Raw genomic sequence first — 22672 nt, 5'->3', positions numbered from 1 at the left:
ATGAGCATATGTTTATTTATTTATTTTATTTATCACCAGTTATTTATATAGCGCACACATATTCCGCAGCGCTGTACAGAGAATATTTGCCCATTCACATCAGTCCCTGCCCCAGTGGAGCTTACAATCTATGGTGGTCATTCCGAATTGTTCGCTCGCTAGCTACTTTTAGCAGCATTGCAAACGCAAAGCCGTCGTCCTCTGGGAGTGTATCTTAGCATAGCAGAATTGCTAACGAAAGATTAGCAATTCTACTATTAAGTATTTCCTTGCAGTTTCTGAGTAGCTCCAGACCTACTCCTAGATTGTGATCACCTCAGTCCGTTTAGTTCCTGGTTTGACGTCACAAACACGCCCAGCGTCCGGCCAGCCAATCCCCCGTTTCTCCAGCCACTCCTGCGTTTTCTGCTGGCACGCCTGCGTTTTTTAGCACACTCCCGGAAAACGCTCAGGTACCACCCAGAAACACCCACTTTCTGTCAATCATTCTCCGATCAACAGAGCGACTGAAAAGCTTAGTTCGCCCGTTAGTAAAATAGCATAGTTTTGTGTAAAATTGCTTAGCGCGTGCGCCCTGCGGTGCATACGCATGCGCAGAACTGCCGGATTTTAGCCTATTAGCAATTCTGCTAAAAATAGCAGCGAGCGAACAACTCGGAATGACCCCCTATATTCCCTATCACATGTACACACAGACACATTCATGCTAGTGTTAATTTTGTTGGGAGCCAATTAACCTACCAGTATATTTTTGGATTGTGGGAGGAAACCGGAGTACCCGGAGGAAACCCACGCAAGCACAGGGAGAATATACAAACTCCACACAGTTAGGGCCATGGTCGGAATCGAACCCATGACCTCAATGCTGTGAGGCAGTAATGCTAACCATTACACCATCCATACTGAAAAACAAATATTCTTAAAGAGAAAAAATGACACAGACACACACTATAGACCTGATTCCGAGTCACAGGCATGTCCAAATGTGGCTCAGAATTAGGCCCAACACATCTGGCAATTGTTAGCCACCTGCACGTGTCCCGGGCGGCAAACGCGCTGTTGTGAATGATCCATTTAGAGTCGTATACGTCTTAGACTTTTCTCTGTGGCCTCCTAATGAGCATTTCCGTGTTCTTACTGGGCAAGAGAACTATTTTATGGGTGTATTAGGGTGTGCTTTGAACATGTAGCCAGTGGCACATGCTATACTGAGTCATAGAGGTGGCCATTGACCCTCGCTGGTTAGCAACCACTGACCGCTTTATGGCGATGGTGAGTGTTTTCATCACCGATTGGATGCCAGTGATGGTAAAACATTGGTGTCCGATACCAAATGGTGAGCACTGGGCCTCGCAGTGTGCGTGCAAGGGCGCCATCTGCCCATGTGCACGGCCTAACCATGGATGGCTCACCATCGATGGTTAATTACCGATGGGGAAAAAACAATCAACCATTGATGTGAGAGTGTCTATGGTCATCGCTACTGAGACGTCCGTATGCAATGTAGTGAAGGATATGCTAGCTAGGGACTGGCTGGGTGCATGGGCAAGACACAAGTTACTATGGTGGAAAGTCCTGGCTCCATCCATATCAGGTCATGATAAGGGAAATCAATTACTCAGACTAATAGTTTCCTATTAGTCTGCACAGTCACACCTTACATAGGCGGCCCGGGCAGGCTGGGTCCAGCATCAGGAATGGATGGTTGCCTAGGGGTCTGAGGTTTCACTCTGCAATCCTTAGGGCAGCCATGATTTCAAAGGAGGACTCCTTCCAATAGAGATTATCCCTCTGTGCACTCGTCCCGGTAACACACACGTTTGCAGCACAGCTGTACTGTGAATATGCAGGTGTCCTGTGCGCCGGAAGTGTCCTGTGAAGAAGCATATTACATTTCCTGAGTGATTGCTCCTCTATGCAGCCGTCAGGTGTGGGGGGGGGGGGGGGTCCTGCCGTGCTGACCAATCAGCAGTGCTTGCAGCATGGCAGACACTGGGGAAGAGATCAGGAGATCCCTCTGTGATTGGCAGCTGCTAGAAGATTATCTTCTGGTGGCTGGCTACTCTGCGTTTCTGACTGGTCGCATTGTTTGCGGCCAGGTCAGGAAACGTGCAGCCTGGTGTGGTCAAAAACGATGCCACCATGCCAGGCAAGTGGTTAATTCTACATGAAACATTTTTTTCCCCAGTCGTACCCAGAGTATGTAATAAGAAACAACTATAATAAAAAAGCCTCAGAGCCCCCATTCTTACGTGATTAATATATGCCATATATGGTGTGGGCCTATGAGGAGTATGTTAATTTAACGTTTACAGAAGTGAAAGTTACAGTATGGTATAAAAGTGGTTGGAAGTTGGAAACTTACTTATTTGTGAACTTGATGCTTTTGTACAATGCAGCTTTCTTCTCTGCCGCTGGCAAATCAAGGTGCACATATAGTTTGTGGTGGCTGCTTTATTTTTACACCCAAATCTAACTCCCTCTGCACATGTTATATCTGCCCCCCCCACCCCCCACTGCACTGCACACGGGGGGTAATTCAGACCTGACCACATGCTTGCGTTTTTTGCAGCGTTGCGATCAGGGCAGAACTGCGCATTCGTAAGCACCGCAATGTGCAGACACGTCGCTCAGGTACAAAGAGGATCACCGCTCAGTGATGGGTTTGTGCGAAGAATCCATTTGCACAGGTGATCACAAGGAGATTGACAGGAAGAAGCCGTTTGTGGGTGGTAACTGACTGTTTTCAGGGAGTGTTTGGAAAAACGCAGGCGTGTCCAAGCATTTGCAGGGAGGGTTCCTGACGTCAATTCCGGTCCTGGACAGGCTGAAGTGTTCGCAGCGGCTGAGTAAGTCCTTGGCAGCGCAGAGACTACACAAGATCTGTTTGTACAGCTCTGCTACACATGCGTTCGCACACTTGCACAGCGAAAATACACTCCCCTATGGGCGGCGACTATCTGTTCACAGCAGTGCAAAAAAAACCTAGCGAGCGATCAGGTCAGAATTAAGCCCATGGTTTTGCCCATTAGCTAACAAATTTGCTGATGCGATCAGATCTGAATTAGGCCCAGTGTCTTTTGGGTTCCAGCAGTCATGTAACTCACTTAATTGCATTCTGGTGAATACCTGCCCTTACCCTCATCCCTAAACCACCCTCTTGTGCCTAAACCTAACCTTCACAACCACCCAACATTCCATATCTGGCATTAGGTCAAGATGTTTGAAGTGCCGCAACCACAGATAAAGTACCGCACTTAGAGTGTGGCTACACACTATGGAGGCATGGCTAGTTTCTCTGAAATGTTAGTCCGTCCCAGCACCCTTCACTGCTCTTACACCATTCTTGATCGCAGGGCATCAGTGACCTCCCCGATCCCCACTCATCATGTCCAGAAATCAGGGCACATGTCCTATCTTTCGCCGTGTAGGACAATCTGTAAGGATTGAAAGTTGTCCCACCTAAATCCAGACAGTTCAGTCATGCAGATGTCTAAGGTACATTTTTGGGAACCTTCCAGGGGAAATCCATTCAATTGTGAGATGGAGCAGTTTCAAAAATATAGGGGAATTTTATGCTGAACTTTTTCCGATTGGAACTTTATCCACATAAAGCTAGAACGTTGTCTATTGCCATTGTCAATGGGGAAACCTTAATGCTAGACTGTAGCCTTTTGTTTAACTGAAGTTCATGCTTTTTACAAATATTGGAAAATTAGGTGTGAAAATGAACATTGAAGTGTTTGGGAGAATGTGCGACCGAGTACACTGTCAGCAGGGACACAGGGAACCTGTGAGTATATAATTCAACAATACCCCTCATTTATAAGCTGTAGTGTCTAATGCCAGCCACTGTAATACAGGAGTGCCCTTTCTGCTGCTGTAGCAGACAGTAAGTAGACAACAAGCCAATCACAGGATTAATGTAATAAACACATTAACAGCAAAATATAAAAAATAACTGTAGTAAATCTGAAGACAGTGGGGAATAGGGGATGCAGTCAGGATACCGGCTGTCAGGATCCTGGCAGTCAGATTACTGATGTTTGAATCCCGACACAATTCAGAATGCCGACACCGGCATCCCGAATAGGTAGATATCCCGGGGTCGGAATCCCGACAGCCGGGATGCCGAATGTCCTCACACTGCGCCGCTGATGAGTTAAGCCATGGGGGAAGGTTAGGTTTAGGCTGCGGGGGGAGGGTTAGGGTTAAGCAGCGCCTCGGGAGGGTTAGGTTGCGGGGAGGGGGGGTTAGAGTTAGGCACCCCACTCCCAGGGTTAGGCTGCAGCCCAGGAGGGTTAGGATTAGGCAGCGGGGATGGGAGGTTAGGTTTAGGCACTGACGGGGGAAAGGTAAGGGTTAGGTACTAAGGGGGAGCATTGGATTAGGCAGCGGTTAGGGAGGGTTAGGGTTAGGGGGGTAGGGGAGAGGGTATAGCACACCTTACTCACCCCTGTTGCGGTATTTCAAATGTCAGGGTCCCGCCCGTCGGCTTCCTGTACTGATCCCGGGAATAGGGCAGTTGCATGGCTACTACACTTGTGCTAAGGGACTTACTGTACCTGCCACCCTTGGCAAAGATTCAACTCCCATCTCCATTGTTTCTCCTGGACCTTGGAGGACACTTCCGATCTGCCTTGGTTCAGTTTCCACAATATCTGCGTTGTTACCTGGATCCCTATTAGACATGGCGAATGAGACGACACAGGAGTAAAATGTTGAGACTTCTCTGTCCTACAGTTAATTGTCTGTCTATAGTAATAAAATAAGCAATACATTTCTTCAACCCCTACGGAGGGTCCGGTCTGGATAACTCTCCTTAATGAGGCTGAGTCAGGTGCTGCAACCACTTTGGCATGCACCATCAAACTTGCACCTGCTCCATGCTACTAGGTGCAGAGTCTACATCAGAGTATAGACACTAATTTAAGTGATTAAGCATCTGAGTGACACTCCCATAAGACAACATGTGTCCATACGTCTGAGTAGCCATCTCCCAGGCACCACCTAAAAACGCCAAATACATCTCCAGTAGATGTCTGAAACCATGATATTCAATTGTAAATGAGTACACACTGTCAGGGCCGTAGAGAGCAGCGCCAGGCCCCAGTACTACATGGGAGTACTACATGGGGGAAGGGTGTGGCTTAAACAGGGGGCATGACCATGTCCCATAGAAAAAATACAAAATGAGGAGCCGTTCAGATAAGTAAGGGGCTATGGGGAAGGCATTTGCCCTTGCTTGCTAGGGAGGCAGGTTCCTCCTCCTCAGCCGACGCCATCTTTCCATTGATATATTCGGGAAGATGGCGCATGTGCACTAGAGAGCAAAGAGTCTTTACTTTCACTGTGCGCCACCATCTTCCCGAAGTTGTCACTGGAAAGATGGTGCTGGACATGGTGGAAGTTGGCTGCCACAAAGCATAGTAGTCATTGTGATATAATAGTAATTTTAGGTTAAAAGTTATTTCATGGTAAAATTTGGCCACTGGTCTACTTTTCTTCCTGTTGCCCAAAGTTTAGGTATGGCCTTCCAAAAACTTTATTGTGGCACTCCTCGTCCCTGAAATATGTGTAATAATTGTGTACAAATCGTGGACACTCTCCAACAAAAACATTTCTCAGACAATATATAAAAAGTGGAATAGAAAACAAAACAAAACATTGTTCCATAGTTAAACATAAAGAAAGGTTCATGACCTCACAACTCTCAATGCAGCGTATGTTATGGACTTTCTATAATTTGACACTTTTTAAAAAGTTTTTTTAATAACATGTAAATATATGATTTCAAATTATTGATGTTTTTTCACCAACTGCCGATCAAGGGCCTGATCAGAAAAAGTGCATTTTCTGTAGGAAATTGACGGTACCCATGATCAGGAAATATGAGGGCATAATGAAGGGTTTTAAAACGTCAAACATTTCATTAGCAATGTGTACTAAACATGAAATGGACACATAAAATGCTGCACTTCTGAAAACAAAGCATGTTCCTATCCTCAAGGGAGAAGCTACAATAAGCTGAGGCGAAATTTGGCCGACAATGCCTAACATCTGTATCCTGCCTGAACTCACATATCACTGTGCATTGCATTCTGTCACACCTTGCCTAAGCAGACATGGGCATATGACATTTAAAAAAAAAAATTATATATATCTCCCAGCACGTATCATCAAGAAAAACATCATTGTTTTCAAGCGCTCTTATCTTGGTGCTCCCAAATATCCTGTTTCTTAGAGTAACACTGGCCAGCACCAATAGGACTCTCTTCCTGCCATTGCCTGACTTCATTTCCCGAAGCTAGCACAATCTCATCCGCTCCAAACAACCCCATCAAAAAGTCTGCTTTCTGGTCAGCACGAAGCTTTATTAATTATTTTTCTAATAATTTAGAATTAATAAAACTGATCAGCAGGATGGCAAGTACAATCAAGGTGAGGCATTCCTCTTTTTTGTGGTCTGTCAATAACTTTCTAGAAAAAAGTTGTTTTATTCTAATATTTTTTTTTTTATCAAGAGAGATAACTTTGGGTTGGGCAAGTAACACCCCCCACTACCACAATAGCAGGCAACAAGATTTCCTTTGCAACGCTTAGTAAATTTCCTTTTTCCTATTTCAACCATCCGCAAGCTTTAAAACCATGAATCTCTGCAAAAATTGTATTTACTGTAATTTTTTATTTCACGATTCACGCTGGGGAACTTCTGCGGGTTGTTTTATTTTGTTATTTGAAAATTTTTTAATTTAATTTTTTATTCTGCACAGTAGAACAATCGGACTGCACTGTTGGGAATTTTTATAGAAAGATGCACTAGAAAAATAATTATCTCAAAGCAAACTTTTTGGTTTCTTGAAAATTTTCTATCAGAAGATAATTGTTTTTCTAGTGATTGTTAAACTACAGACCCCAAATTTTCTTCTGGAAATATAAGGACATTTTTACTTTTTTAGTCTCTATATTGTATTATTATATTGTATGATATCAGTACAATGTTTTTTACGTATTGTGTACTGGTAGGTAAAAACCCCTCCCTTTTTCTACTTTAATCATCCTCATTTCTGCATATTTGATTTAAATGTGTATTAACACTGCTATATTTGAATGTTAGATGTATTCATATTTTTTTTAATATAATAATTGTCATTGAAATGAAAACCAAGACCAATCTTGGCTTTAAAAGTTCTGAAGTTTTTGTTTTATAGGTGCAGAAAGGTTAATTTCAGGGAAGTACAGCTAATTAAAATGTAACTAGAATAATGTACTGTATATCATTATACAAAAAATATTTTTTTATTATTAATTGTTAAGAAACATGGCAAATTTATAGAAACAAAATTTAAAAAATTACTGCTGTTTTGTAAATGTATTTTTTCTGAATTTGTATTCCTATTTATATATATCATAATAATATTACATACAAAAGCTATAGCGTTGATAAGTTGACTTGCATACTTATATACTGCACCCTTCAGCAATGTGTCAGATAGGAATAGATTAAGAAAACATACAGTATATTTATTGTAAATGTCATGTAATAAGAGCTGGACACAGCAACTGTTTTGTAAATTCAATTTATACTTTTAGGAACAATGTAGATAACATAATATTTATATCAATTCTCAATGCCTGGCCTGACTTGATAAGAAGGATGTGGAAAATGATGCAGCTAATGAGGAAAATGTGTACTGCTGGTGTGAGGGAATGTTAGAGTCCTTTTACAGCCACACAGCATACTGTATATGGATTAGAGGTCAAATAAAATATGGTGTTAATTATCATCTGTTTTGAGGATAATTGACCTCAAATTTTTGCCCTCTTAGAAAAAAATTATATATATATATATATATATATATATATATAAAACATAATATGTATATATGTGTGTGTGTGTGTGTGTGTGTGTATTATGCTGTCACTTAAATCAAGTGAACAAAAGTGATATATATCTAATGTTTATTGACTCTAGATTGTGTAATTTAGCGAGAGATTGTGAACTGATTTCAGTTAAACTCTTCCTCTTGCTTCAAACGTTCCAAACATGATTTAAACAAGAAACCAGTTTGGTTCTTCAGTCAGTGTGGACTTTTACTTGGATTATCTTCAGCGATAAGATGTACAGTATATATTGTGTTTGATACTCTCTTTCCAAGACTTTATTTAGAACTTAATTAAAAAATGCCCATATTGATGAGGAGTTCAGTAAATTAATAAATTAAAGTTAGCCTTGCCTTTGATGATAGATGAGGATTATATTACAAATGGAATTTTATCTTAAATAAAATTAAAAACAAAGACTGTTGGTATGGATCCTATCATATGTTTAATTTCCCACTCAGTAGATATATTGATGATATATGTGACCCAGTTTAAGTTCTTAACGTCTTACCACCAAATAACACAGCTGGTGAATGACATGACCCATCTGTAACAAAACTGCTGATAAATGTAACGTTATGCTATACCTACAGTAGTTATATCCTGATTTAATTGTATAAGTAACCTACAATTATGAATTGCTGTTGAGGAATTGCTTTTTTTAGATTGATTTTTATTATGTAATCTATGTTGAGCTAGTGCCATGGGGTTATATAATTAGAGAGCATTAATCTTAAATATAATACATAAGGGTGAAGGTGATTGTGGCACTATAAAATATACTGCTGGTGCCTAATATTCATTTATTTATTCATTTAAGGGAAAGGTGCTCTTCTAAAATTTCCTTGGGCTAAAATTCCTTTGGTCTACCCTTTCTGTGGCGGCTTAAAAAATGTTGGTCTACTTTCTAGCTGTGCCTAGCAGATTTCTATATTCTGTCATTTTACAATATAATGTTTCTGATGTAACCAACTGGGATTAAATAAATAACATACAATTGAAACATTGTGATGTGAGATAATTCACATTAAACTATAATTATAGAAATACAGCGTAACAAGTGATATAACCATATAACGCTGTAATCCCAGTGCTTTTATACAGGTCATATATCCCAGAGCTGCCTGCTAATGTCTGTAATCATTTATCATACACTAAGGGCTGTTACTCATTTCCTAATAATTACTGAACTGATGACATCAGAATTTACAGAGTATAACTGATGACATCAGAACTCACTGATTATACAGATATTATTTGCAAGTGTTCATGCATATGTTAACATCTCTTGTGTATTATATAAATATTAACTGATGGATGATGGAACAAAGGTTATAAAGCCAGTTAATTTGGCAAATTTATATTTGATAGATTACTTCATAACACGGGCGTCTTTGCGTATATTTGAAGTACATTATCTCTTTATATATATTATTTTTACAGCATCTATTGTCTATTAAAGTATATGCCGGTGTTGAATACTATTCATGCACTGCACAGGAACATAACTACAGATTAACTATGGTGTAGCAAAAACACCTGCAGTCAAAATAAAGTCTGCGACATGTATCTCAAATAAACTTCTATTATTGTCTTTTATCATTGTGTTCTATGGAGTTTCCACATCTATCATAATGATTTCTTGTTAAATCTCTTCACTACCTATCCAGGGGGAGGCACTCTGCTTATTAGTAGTGGATAGTAGCGTATTTATGGGTTTGGGTACTCCTGACTCAGCTGCATCGCAACTCCATGATGTTGCGTCCTCTGCAATTCTGGGCCACAACATCATGGAAGCTCAGAGTCCAGAGCTCTGACCAAAAGGCAAGGCTGGGGTCATTTGCAGAGAGCCTTAGCCAGTGTTGGGAAGCCACAGGCCACCTAGGGGGTTCAGTATGTTTTCCTGGTGATCGGGATGCTGGCGGACACAGTACTGACGCCGGCATCCCGATATGTGATATCCCGACAGGGGGGAGGTAAGAATGTCCCCCCCTGTCCCCTACCTCCTAACTCTGACCCTCTGTTTCCACAGCCTAACCTTAACCTCCCTTTGTGCCTAACCCTAACCTCTCCCAGTGGTGCATAAACCTAACCCCCGCCTGCCTTGTAGCCTAACCCTAACTCTCCCCCCCTAGTGCCTAAACCATGTCTCCCCCGGGGGTGCCTAACCCTAACCCCCCTCCCTGCAGCCTAACCCTAAGCTCCCAACAGCCTAACCCTAATTTACGTTCGGGATTCTGGCATCAGTCTCCCTGTCTGGATTTTGGAACATTGGAACTTTTCTGATGTATCACCGTCCCGGTCTGAATCAGGCCCATTGTTTTTGGGCATATTGTAGCTAATAAAGTGTTTCTGATCTTTGACCTGTCTTGGAATAAGAATATTTGATGCATGGACAGACAATACATAGAACTAATCTTAAACCTGTAGGATTTGTTTCTATAGAAAGTTACTGTATGTAGTATTTGCAGAACTCAGTGTATGGAAAACACCCTGTAATCCTCTTCTCCAGTAAATTACACAGGCATTTAATGGGATACGGTCTGAAGATCGACACTGTCTAGGTCGACAATGTTTAGGTCGACCACTATAGGTCGACAGTTACTAGGTCGACATGTGCTAGGTCAACAAGTCAAAAGGTCGACATGAGTTTAAAAAAAATATATATATTTTTTGCACTTTTTCTTACTTAACGATCCACGTGGACTACGATTGGAACGGTAATCTGTGCCGAGCGAAGCGAAGCACCTTGCCCGATGCATGGCGAGTGAAGCGAGCCATGCGAGGGGACACGGTGCACTAATTGGGGTTCCCGGTCACTCTACGAAGAAAACGACACAAACCCTCCCCCCAAAAAAACCTCATGTCGACCTTTTGACCTGTCAACCTAGCACACGTCGACCTAGAAACCCTGCCGACCTAGAAACCCTGTCGACCTAGTGACTGTCGACCTATAGTGGTCAACCTAAACATTGTCGACCTAGACACTGTCGATCTAATGATCCACACCCTCATTTAATGCCCCTCATTTACCAATTTTACAACAGTGGTAATCTGAACCTATTTTTCTCCACCTCGTAATATAATGAAAACCCAATACGCTATTCGTAATTCTGTTGTAACAATTAAAGAGTTATCTTTTGTTGAACGTTACAGAACCGTTATATAAAGCACATAACGATGTTGGGACGTATTTAAAGTGCTGTCCCATGTTCAGAGGACTTTAATTCCTAGCTTTTACATATCTCTATGCACTATGCATTATACTATATATTTATGTCTTGGTCAGTGCCTGCCAGCCATTGCTCTGTATTATCAGAGTTATGTACTGGTGCTACATTGAGATCAGATATTGGGGGTCATTCAGACCTGATCGCACGCTAGGTTTTTTCGATGCGCTGCGATGAGGTCAGAACTGCGCATGCGTCTGCACCGCAATGCACAGGCGCGTCGCACGAGTACAAAGCAGATCGTTGCAGTGCGATGGGTTTGATGAAGAATCCATTTGCACAGCCGATCACAAGGAGATTGACAGGAAGAAGGCATTTGTGGGTGTGAACTGACCATTTTCTGGGAGTGTTTGGAAAAACGCAGGCGTGTCCAAGCGTTTGCAGGGCGGGTGTCTGACGTCAATTCTGGGCCCGGACAGGCTGAAGTGATCACAGCGGCTGAGTAAGTTCTGGGCAACTCAGAAACTGCACAAAACTTTTTTGTACCGCTTGGCTGCACATGCGTTCGCACACTTGCAAAGCAAAAATACACTCCCCTATAGGCGGCGACTATCTGATCGCCTACACTGCCAAAAAAACCTAGGGAGCGATCAGGTTTGAATTAGGCCCATTGGTGGTCATTCCGAGTTAATCGCTCGCTAGCAGTTTGTAGCAGCCGTGCAAACGCTATGCCGCCGCCCACTGGGAGTGTATTTTAGCTTAGCAGAAGTGCGAACGAATATATCGCAGAGCGGCTATAAAGTTGTTTTTGTGCAGTTTCAGAGTAGCGCCAAACCTACTCAGCGCTTGCGATCACTTCAGACTGTTCAGTTCCTGTTTTGACGTCACACACCCACCCAGCGTTCGGCCAGCCACGCCTGCGTTTTTCCTGGCACGCCTGCGTTTTTCCACACACTCCCTGAAAACGGTCACTTGACACCCAGAAACGCCCACTTCATGTCAATCAATCTGCGGCCATCAGTGCGACTGAAATGCTTCGCTAGACCCTGTGCAAAACTACATCGCTCGTTGTGCCCGTACGATGCGCATGCGCATTGCGCTGCATACGCATGCGCAGAACTGCCGATTTTTCGCCTGATCACTGCGCTGCGAACAAATGCAGCTAGCGATCAACTCGGAATGACCACCATTGTTCATTGCAGATATAGGTACTTTGCAAACAGTTGTGTTCAGACACCAGCACTGAGTCATATCCAAGGGCAACTAAAATAAACAACTTGCCTGATGATAAAAGGGAATGCTAAAACACATAGCAAAATGCATGTAGTAAAAGTTGCAAGAAGGTGTTCCCAGGACGTTACTTTAAAGTCATAAAGCTGTATACAGTATCTTCTTTAATAACATTAGGGTTGATGTATCAAGCAGTAAAAAGAGTGGAGAAGGGGACCAGTGAAGAAGTTGGCCACAGTAACCACATTTTTTTTTATTTGCTAAATGCTTCCTCTAAGCTGATTGGTTGCTATGGGCAACATCTTCACTGACTGCCTCTCCACTTTTTTCACTGCTTGATTCATCAACCCCAATGTTACAAGGAAGAATAAAATGCTGTAACCCCTAGCAACCTTTTAGAGATGACCTAAAAGAGTCTGTTTTATTCATCTTTTGTATTATTCCTACCGGTGATTCCGCCGCTTACGGCTCTGCAGCAGAACATATTGCGCAGTGCGAACTGCCTTGTCCTCTGCTGAGCAGATGTTGCCCTTATAAAGTGCTAACTCATGTGTCCCTGTGACATTTGCAGTTTGTGGTCATTACGCAGCTTTGTAATATTTCCTCTCTGTGACTGAGGGCAATTATGGTGAGTGCTGTAACTGACACACGCGGGGCCCTAACCGCAGCCAAGACACAATGCAAGCAGCAGCTGGAAGGCTGCCTGGAGTGCAACCACTGGACACGTTTAACCCATTGCAACAACACAAGCAACACACTGTGTTACACAATGTGCTGTACTTTCAGGGACTAGAGACCCAGCCAGGCTGCTGCAGCAACTTCATGTAGGATCACTACATGTATTATACACAGGGCCGGCAACAGACATCGTGGGGCCCGGTACAGTGATATCTCTGGGGCCCCCTCAGGGCAACGGAATTTGCTGTGCTATATAATAAACTTTTATTAAATAAGTATATATATTTTTATTTATGTACAGTATACAGATATATAAATATGTATATCTCTCCTTCCTCTCCCACACACACCACGGTCTGTCTCTCCCCAATAACTACATGATTATTCCCTGCTCACATCCCTGCCGTACACTAAGTGGCATATACTCGGGGCCAGGGTCGGACTGGCCCACAGGGGAACAGGGGAAACCACCGGTGGGCCCTACTTTCTGTGGGCCCTCCTCCTCCTCTAGGGATCAGGTTCCAGACTCTATCCTAGTGCACTTGAATTATGCATTATACATATGTTATATTATACTTCACAAGAATATGGTATATTATATATTTACCAAGGAGAACAGAACATGTACTCTAATGGTTAGCCAAACCTCTGTGGTGGCTGGCCACGCCCCAGTGGAGCCTGGCCACACCCTTAAGCATGGGCCCCTACAACAGCATCCCCCCGGTGGGCCCTTCATGCCCCAGTCCGACACTGCTTGGGGCCCCTCTGATCCTTGGGGCCCAGTACAGGTGTCCCCTTTGACCCCCCCTGTTGCCGGCCCTGATTATACACACTGTATGCTGACGGTACGGGTGGAGCACAATCTGACAATTATCACAATACTAAGGATACAAAGCAAGTTTGCAGACTGATTAACCAAACCTGGTTTTGTGCAACGCAGCAGATTATTAATAATACATTGATTTCCTCCAAATATGTTGACTCAAAAGGTCAACGTGGAAAAGGTAGACAGTAGAAAATACTGACAGGTACAAAAGTTGGACAGGGTGAATAGCCAACATGAAAATGGTTGATGCAATTTTTTTTTTTTTGGAGGGTGGTCATTTTGTATATTTCACCATATATGAGCCAAATTAGTGAAAATGTGTACACTCGCGGGCTCGCTTTGCTTGCCCCCCTTCGGCTAAGGTGCCTCTTGCCACTACTGCTGCACTCAGCACAAGTTGCTATTCCCAATTGTAGTCCATGTGGACTACAAAGATAAAAAACTAAAAGTTGAAAAATAAAATAAAAATCTTGCATCGACCATATGTGTCGGTCATTGTCATGTCAATTGTTTAAACCTGTCGACTTTAAGTACTGTCTACCTTTTTCCTGTCAACCGTTTGGGGTTGACCTATTGACTCTTAAGTTTTTACTGTAGATCTATCAACCTGATACCGGAATAAACTACACCTGTAGTCTGTACAAAAGCTATTTATCGGTTTTCCTTGGAGTCCTTGCTGGATTGTCTGGGGTAGACTCTACTGTGAGCAATGCATGTAATTTGCCGGTACAGTGGCATGAAAATGCCGACACCAGCACATCATATTTCCCTTATTACACCACAAATTCACCCCGAAAATGCTGCTTTGGGTTTGCAGCCCCATAGAGCTGTGTGCAAAAATACGTAATCTTGAAGCTACCATCAATGCAGCATTTGCGCAAATTTACTCGCACGCATCACCTGGCGTTGAATCCACCCATCTAATTTGGGATTATTGTTTTACTGTTTTATTCTGACTTCCCAAATACTCTTTTCCAGTAAATTCTAACTTCTTACCATAGAAAAGAAGAATTCCATGTAATACAGGAATTGCATCTCACATGGGAATTTTATTATGCATTTGGTTAATAACATTCAATAACGTAACTGGGCACATGGAAATAACAGACAGTTGATGACTATAGGGACGATGGATCAAACCTTAGAGAGAGAGAATGTAGAGAAGTAGCCAATAGCAACCAATCTTTCATGTAGCACAGTTACAGAAGGGGATGCAGTCAATTTACCTCCTATCAAAATCCCGACAGTCAAAATCCTGACAGCAATTGGCCAACGGTCAAAATCCCGACATGGACAAAATACCGACATTTAAAATACCGACAAGGTCAAAATACCGACAGGTCAAAATGCCGACGTGCGTTTTTCATGATTTTTTCATTGAAACCAACTTGTTCAGACTTTACCATCCCAGTGGACCTGGAGGGGGAATATAATAGTGTGCCCAAAGCATGGCGAGCGCAGCGAGCCATGGGAGGGGATGTGGTACACTTATATGGTGTCCATGTCGACATACAGACAAAAAACAATTAAAACGCATGTAGGTATTTTGACCTGTCGGCATTTTACATGTCGGTATTTTGACCTTGTCGGGATTTTGTCCATGTCGGGATTTTGACCTTGTCGGGATTTTGACCATCGGTCAATTACTGTTGGGATTTCGACCGTCGGGATTTTGATTGTAGGTATTTCATCCCGTCAGAAGCTATGGCAAACTTCATTGTATCGATGCAAGTTCTTCTCTAAGTATTTATGCTGTTTGTTGTAGACTGTAGTTTATTAATCCTATATTGCATGTTATAGATATTGTGGACAAATGTAACCCTTCCTAATTCCCATGATTCCACTTGAGCATTGTACAGGACCACTTCAGTACTGAAAGCTTTGGGACGTGTTTGTGAGCTTGATCCCACCAAACTGCCACCACAGCATAAAATCCAGTGATAAAATGTCTGTAGACAGATACTTCCTCTGTCAGTTTCCCATGCAGATAACTGGCCAAACCAAGGAGGACCAATAAAGGAAGTGTTTGCAGCTTCCTGCCTAATAGAATTCTGTGCATTACTTGTAATAAAGGTAACACATCGAGATATTACACTGTGCTAAAGCGGGTAAATGATTACCTAAACAGCAAGGGGCAGTGGCCAAAACGTTAATAAGAAATTCAAATATTGATAGGTATACAGTACACAGGGACATATACGTTTAAAAATCATTATTTAGTGCATTAATTTGTTGTAAGGTAACATATAACTTACAGTATGTGGCCATACATCAGCGACAAGATTCCACAACACTGATCTGACTCGTGGACCTTAATTATCGGCGATTCATCGGGGTAATTCCGCATGCCAAAAATCCCAGATTCACCGATCCAGATTATTTTTTGGGTTGAAATCGGCGAATCGGGTATTCCCTAACTGTACAAGTGAAACTCAGAAAAGTAGAATATCGTGCAAAAGTTCATTTATTTCAGTAATTCAACTTAAAGGGGGAAACTAATATATTATATAGGTTCATTACATGCAAAGTGAGATATTTCAAGCCTTTATTTATTATAATTTTGATGTTTGTGGCTTGCAGTTTAAGAAAACCCCAAATTCAAAATCTCAGAAAATTAGAATATCACATAAAATCAATAAAAAAAGGATTTTAAATACAGAAATGTCGACCCTCTGAAAAGTGTAATCATGCATATGTACTCAGTACTTGATTTGAGCCCCTTTTGCATGAAGTACTGCCGCAATGCGGCGTCGCATGGATTCTATCAGCCGGTGGCACTGCTGAGGTGGATTTGGGATTTTCTTAAGCTGTAAGCCACAATCATCAAACTTATAAGAAATAAACACTTGAAATATCTCACTTTGCATGTAATGAGTCTGTATAATATACAGGTTGAGTATCCCATATCCAAATATTCCGAAATACGGAATATTCCGAAATACGGATATTTTGAGTGAGAGTGAGATAGTGACACCTTTGTTTTCTGATGACTCAATGTACACAAACTTTGTTTAATACACAAAGTTATTAAAAATATTGTATTATAAGACCTACCAGGCTGTGTGTATAAGGTGTATACGAAACATAAATTAATTGTGTGTATGTACACAAACTTTGTTTAATGCACAAAGTATATTATAACATTGGCTAAAATGACCTTCAGGCTGTGTGTATAAGGTGTATATGTAACATAAATGCATTCTGTGCTTAGACTTGGGTTCCATCACCATGATATCTCATTATGGTATGCAATTATTCCAAAATACGGAAAAATCCGATATCCAAAATACTTCTGGTCCCAAGCATTCTGGATAAGGGATACTCAACCTGTATTAGTTTCACCTTTTAAGTTGAACTACTGAAATAAATGAGTTTTTGCACAATATTTTATTTTCTGAGTTTCACCTGTAAAAGGTGCTGAAGGTGAAATGTGTCTCCTGGGTTCCACCATGCACCCAATGCAGACAGAGGGTGTGGATCATTGGGTCGACAGTTACAAAAGGTCAACACAGTGAAAATGTCGACATAGAAAATGTGATACTGGGACACACAGCACAGCACACTATTGATTGTGAATTATATGAATCTCCAGTGGGTTTTTGATTCCATAATTTCCACATTTATCCCTCCTGATTGGCCAGGCATTATTGGCTATGTACTCATAGTGGATGATCCACTTTTTACCGATGTTAATATCCCAGAGCAAATGAATCCATTGATTGTTTGAGGCTAATTACTCGAATAAGATGTACCCCTGATGAAGTCTCTGTGAGAGACGAAACGCGTTGGGTTATCAAATTTGTTGTGATCTGACCTCCAATTTACAATCCTTGAAGGAGGAGTTTGCAAAAGAAACATTTGTACATCTGCTCTTATGTGGACCACCACTGGATGTTAGTGGTGGTTGAAATGTTTTATGGACCGTTATATCAATACAGTATCAGATGATCTTTTATAAATTTTAATACATTTTGCGTATTGGAACATATTGTTTGTTTTCCTAAACAAGATTTTATTTGACATTAGGTCATTATGTCACAAAAATAGGGGTGTTATAACAACCCCAAGGCGCCAATTACACTAATATTGCATATTTGTTTTTTGGTTCCTGTAATAAGGCAGCCGAGTCTAATTGTTGAATGTGATCTCTACCCTATTACTCTATTTTCAATCAGCGCAGAAAGCGGTTTGTTTTGTTGTAATAGAAATGGTCGATATTGATTCTTTTTTATTATAATTTTTGGGTGGCATTTTGTATGTTAAACTATGTAAAAGCCAAATTAGTGGAAACGTGTACCCTCGCCTTGATCGGCACAGGTCATTATTCCCACTCGTATTCCACGTGGGTGGTAAAGTATGAAAAAGTTGAAAAGAATTGTTTTTAAAATTGTGTGGACCAAATATGTCGACAGTTGTTGACACTTGGAATCTGTCACCCTTTCGAACCTATCGACCTTAAGCACTGTCAACCTTTTACATGTTGACCTTTTGACCATGTCAACCTTTTGTACCTGTCGACCTAGTGCACGTCGACCATATGGGTCGACCTATCAACAGTCGACTTATTGACTGTCAACCTATCATCCGGATGCTGCAGACAGAAGAGAGAGAGAGGAATTATTCTCCCTCATCCTCCTTTCTCTGGGGTAAATTTACTAAGGATCATGTCTGACAGAACCGTGTTTTCCGATGGTGTATGCAATCATGTTTCGTCATGTTTAATAGTGTGAGTGTTCAGTCGTGTTTGTGCCCAAATTGTATAGCTCCCCGACCCCCCCATGTATAGTGAACCAGCACCTAGGTCTCGGAGCCTGCCCTGGTTCTAAAAATGTGTGTGTGTGTGTGTGTGGGGGGGGGGAATAAGTAGGGGTCCCCCGTATTTTTAGAACTAGCATCGGGCTCCACTAGCAGCGGGGTAATACCAAAACCAGGGGACCCAGTCCTGGGATAAATCCCAGAGCTATTTCCCGCACCAGTTAGATTTAAAGTAATATTGCCATTTACAGAGGTACTACAGGTTCCAGCAAGCCTCCTCCGCAGGCCAGTACTTGGAGGACCACAAGTACCAGCATGTGGGGGATTAAGCTGGTACCTATAGTCCCCCTGTAAAAGAAATATAAAAAAATACACAGTACATGCACATCGAATGTGGTATTACTTTATTATACACCCACACACAGTCACACTTACCTTGTCCCTGGCGCCGGTCGGTGCACTTTTCCAATAGAAGTCCAGGGTGTTGGCCGGTCCTCTTGACCACTAGCATCCCCGCTGGTTAAAAAGTATCTCTTCTCATATAACTCTTCTCCTGGAAGTCACGGAAACCCAGTCATGGCCTCCAGCCAGTCACCGCCCGCTACAATGGTAACAGGCTGCTGGTGTCTTCCCTGTGTCATTACCCTTCGGCTAGTGGAGTCCAGTGCTGGTTCTAAAAATACGGGGGACCCCTACACATTTTGTTTCTTGTATTTTTGGAGTTAGGGCCGGCTCAAAGACCCCGGGGCAGGTTATGCTTGGGTGAAGGGGGGGTGGGGAGGTGACATTTAATTCCACCTCGGAGTCATACAGATGTGCCTTAATACACCTAGCATCATTACACCACTAGCTATTTACATTCCTTACAGGGCAACCAAAGCTGGTAAATGGTAATAATTATATGATTAACCTTCACCAGGATACATTCCTCCTACCCTGTAGCCTCAGTTATTATCTAATTTACATGTTGCTTCATCAGGGATTCAGGTTACATTTAGTATTTAGCACGTTTAGTGTGAACTGCGTTTTACAATAGTGAAATTGTTGCAAAATTACTGTGTATGAAGCAAAATTTAACCTGCAATTTGGTAACATTTCTGAACACCATCGTAGTTATAAAAAAATGACATTTGATTTGGTTTTGGTGGAATTATTGCCAATCACACACAAGTGTTCTTCTCATTCCAGCTTCTCAAACCAATATTGCACTTTTCATGTTTATACTAGTGATGTGCACCGGAAATTTTTCGGGTTTTGTGTTTTGGTTTTGGATTCGGTTCCGCGGCCGTGTTTTGGATTCGGACGCGTTTCGGCAAAACCTCCCTGAAAATTTTTTGTCGGATTCGGGTGTGTTTTGGATTCGGGTGTTTTTTTACAAAAAACCCTCAAAAACAGCTTAAATCATAGAATTTGGGGGTCATTTTGATCCCATAGTATTATTAACCTCAATAACCATAATTTACACTCATTTTCAGTCTATTCTGAACACCTTACACCTCACAATATTATTTTTAGTCGTAAAATTTGCACCGAGGTCGCTGGATGGCTAAGCTTAGCGACACAAGTGGCCGACACAAACACCTGGCCCATCTAGGAGTGGCACTGCAGTGTCAGGCAGGATGGCACTTCAAAAAAATTGTCCCCAAACAGCAAATGATGCAAAGAAAAAAAGAGGCGCACCAAGGTCGCTGTGTTACTAAGCTAAGCGACACAAGTGGCCAACACAAACACCTGGCCCATCTAGGAGTGGCACTGCAGTGTCGGGCAGGATGGCACTTCAAAAAAATAGTCCCCAAATAGCACATGATGCAAAGAAAAAAAGAGGCGCACCAAGGTCGCTGTGTGACTAAGCTAAGCGACACAAGTGGCCGACACAAACACCTGGCCCATCTAGGAGTGGCACTGCAGTGTCAGACAGGATGGCACTTCAAAAAAATAGTCCCCAAACAGCACATGATGCAAAGAAAAAAAGAGGCGCAATGAGGTAGCTGTGTGACTAAGCTAAGCGACACAAGTGGCCGACACAAACACCTGGCCCATCTAGGAGTGGCACTGCAGTGTCAGACAGGATGGCAGATTTAAAAAATAGTCCCCAAACAGTACATGATGCAAAGAAAAAAAGAGGCACACCAAGGTCGCTGTGTGACTAAGCTAAGCGACACAAGTGGCCGACACAAACACCTGGCCCATCTAGGAGTGGCACTGCAGTGTCAGGCAGGATGGCACTTCAAAAAAATAGTCCCCAAACAGCACATGATGCAAAGAAAAAAAGAGGCACACCAAGGTCGCTGTGTGACTAAGTTAAGCGACACAAGTGGCCGTCACAAACACCTGGCCCATCTAGGAGTGGCACTGCAGTGTCGGGCAGGATGGCACTTCAAAAAAATAGTCCCCAAATAGCACATGATGCAAAGAAAAAAAGAGGCGCACCAAGGTCGCTGTGTGACTAAGCTAAGCGACACAAGTGGCCGACACAAACACCTGGCCCATCTAGGAGTGGCACTGCAGTGTCAGACAGGATGGCACTTCAAAAAAATAGTCCCCAAACAGCACATGATGCAAAGAAAAAAAGAGGCGCAATGAGGTAGCTGTGTGACTAAGCTAAGCGACACAAGTGGCCGACACAAACACCTGGCCCATCTAGGAGTGGCACTGCAGTGTCAGACAGGATGGCAGATTTAAAAAATAGTCCCCAAACAGTACATGATGCAAAGAAAAAAAGAGGCACACCAAGGTCGCTGTGTGACTAAGCTAAGCGACACAAGTGGCCGACACAAACACCTGGCCCATCTAGGAGTGGCACTGCAGTGTCAGGCAGGATGGCACTTCAAAAAAATAGTCCCCAAACAGCACATGATGCAAAGAAAAAAAGAGGCACACCAAGGTCGCTGTGTGACTAAGTTAAGCGACACAAGTGGCCGTCACAAACACCTGGCCCATCTAGGAGTGGCACTGCAGTGTCAGACAGGATGGCACTTCAAAAAAATAGTCCCCAAACAGCACATGATGCAAAGAAAAAAAGAGGCGCAATGAGGTAGCTGTGTGACTAAGCTAAGCGACACAAGTGGCCGACACAAACACCTGGCCCATCTAAGAGTGGCACTGTAGTTTTCTAGCGAGAGGATGAGTGCTTCCATCCTCATGTGAATCTGAACCACTAGCCATGAACATAGGCCAGGGCCTCAGCCGTTCCTTGCCACTCCGTGCCGTAAATGGCATATTGGCAAGTTTACGCTTCTCATCAGACGCTTTCAATTTTGATTTTTGGGTAATTTTACTGAACTTTTGTTTTTTGGATTTTACATGCTCTCTACTATGACATTGGGCATCGGCCTTGGCAGACGACGTTGATGGCATTTCATCGTCTCGGCCATGACTAGTGGCAGCAGCTTCAGCACGAGGTGGAAGTGGATCTTGATTTTCCCTATTTTAACCTCCACATTTTTGTTCTCCATTTTTTAATGTGTGGAATTATATGCCAGTATCAATAGCAATGGCCTACTACTATATATACTGCGCACAACTGAAATGCACCACAGGTATGGATGGATACTATACTTAACGACACAGAGGTAGGTAGAGCAGTGGCCTTCCGTACCGTACTGCTATATATACTGGTGGTCACTGTCAGCAAGCTGCAAAACTGAAATGCACCACAGGTATAGAATCTAGATGGATAGTATACTTGACGACACAGAGGTAGGTAGAGCAGTGGCCATCCGTACCATACTGCTATATATACTGGTGGTCACTGTCAGCAAACTGCAAAACTAAAATGCACCACAGGTATAGAATCTAGATGGATAGTATACTTGACGACACAGAGGTAGGTAGAGCAGTGGCCTTCCGTACCGTACTGCTATATATACTGGTGGTCACTGTCAGCAAACTGCAAAACTAAAATGCACCACAGGTATAGAATCTAGATGGATAGTATACTTGACGACACAGAGGTTGGTAGAGCAGTGGCCTTCCGTACCGTACTGCTATATATACTGGTGGTCACTGTCAGCAAACTGCAAAACTAAAATGCACCACAGGTATAGAATCTAGATGGATAGTATACTTGACGACACAGAGGTAGGTAGAGCAGTGGCCTTCCGTACCGTACTGCTATATATACTGGTGG

At 42.5% G+C, this 22672-nt stretch overlaps 1 protein-coding gene across 2 annotated transcripts in view; it reads left to right on the top strand.

Moving 5' to 3' along the window:
* ERG (ETS transcription factor ERG) overlaps positions 1 to 22672 on the top strand; it is a 388215-nt gene that overhangs the window by 216004 nt on the left and 149539 nt on the right. The window contains exon 1 of one of the 2 annotated variants that reach the window (XM_063956573.1): positions 6338 to 6441. The exons of the other annotated variant lie outside the window; for it this stretch is intronic. Coding sequence (XP_063812643.1) covers positions 6424 to 6441 — 18 coding nt within the window. The 5' untranslated portion in view covers positions 6338 to 6423. Of the gene's footprint in view, positions 1 to 6337; positions 6442 to 22672 lie in introns of those variants that run through there. 2 annotated transcript variants of the gene reach the window in all.

Source organism: Pseudophryne corroboree, chromosome 2 (genome assembly GCF_028390025.1).
Source record: "Pseudophryne corroboree isolate aPseCor3 chromosome 2, aPseCor3.hap2, whole genome shotgun sequence".
Classification (NCBI taxonomy): Eukaryota; Metazoa; Chordata; class Amphibia; order Anura; family Myobatrachidae; genus Pseudophryne; species Pseudophryne corroboree.
The sequence above is the reverse complement of the archived record's forward strand: the minus strand, read 5'-3'. Positions and strand labels throughout refer to the sequence as shown.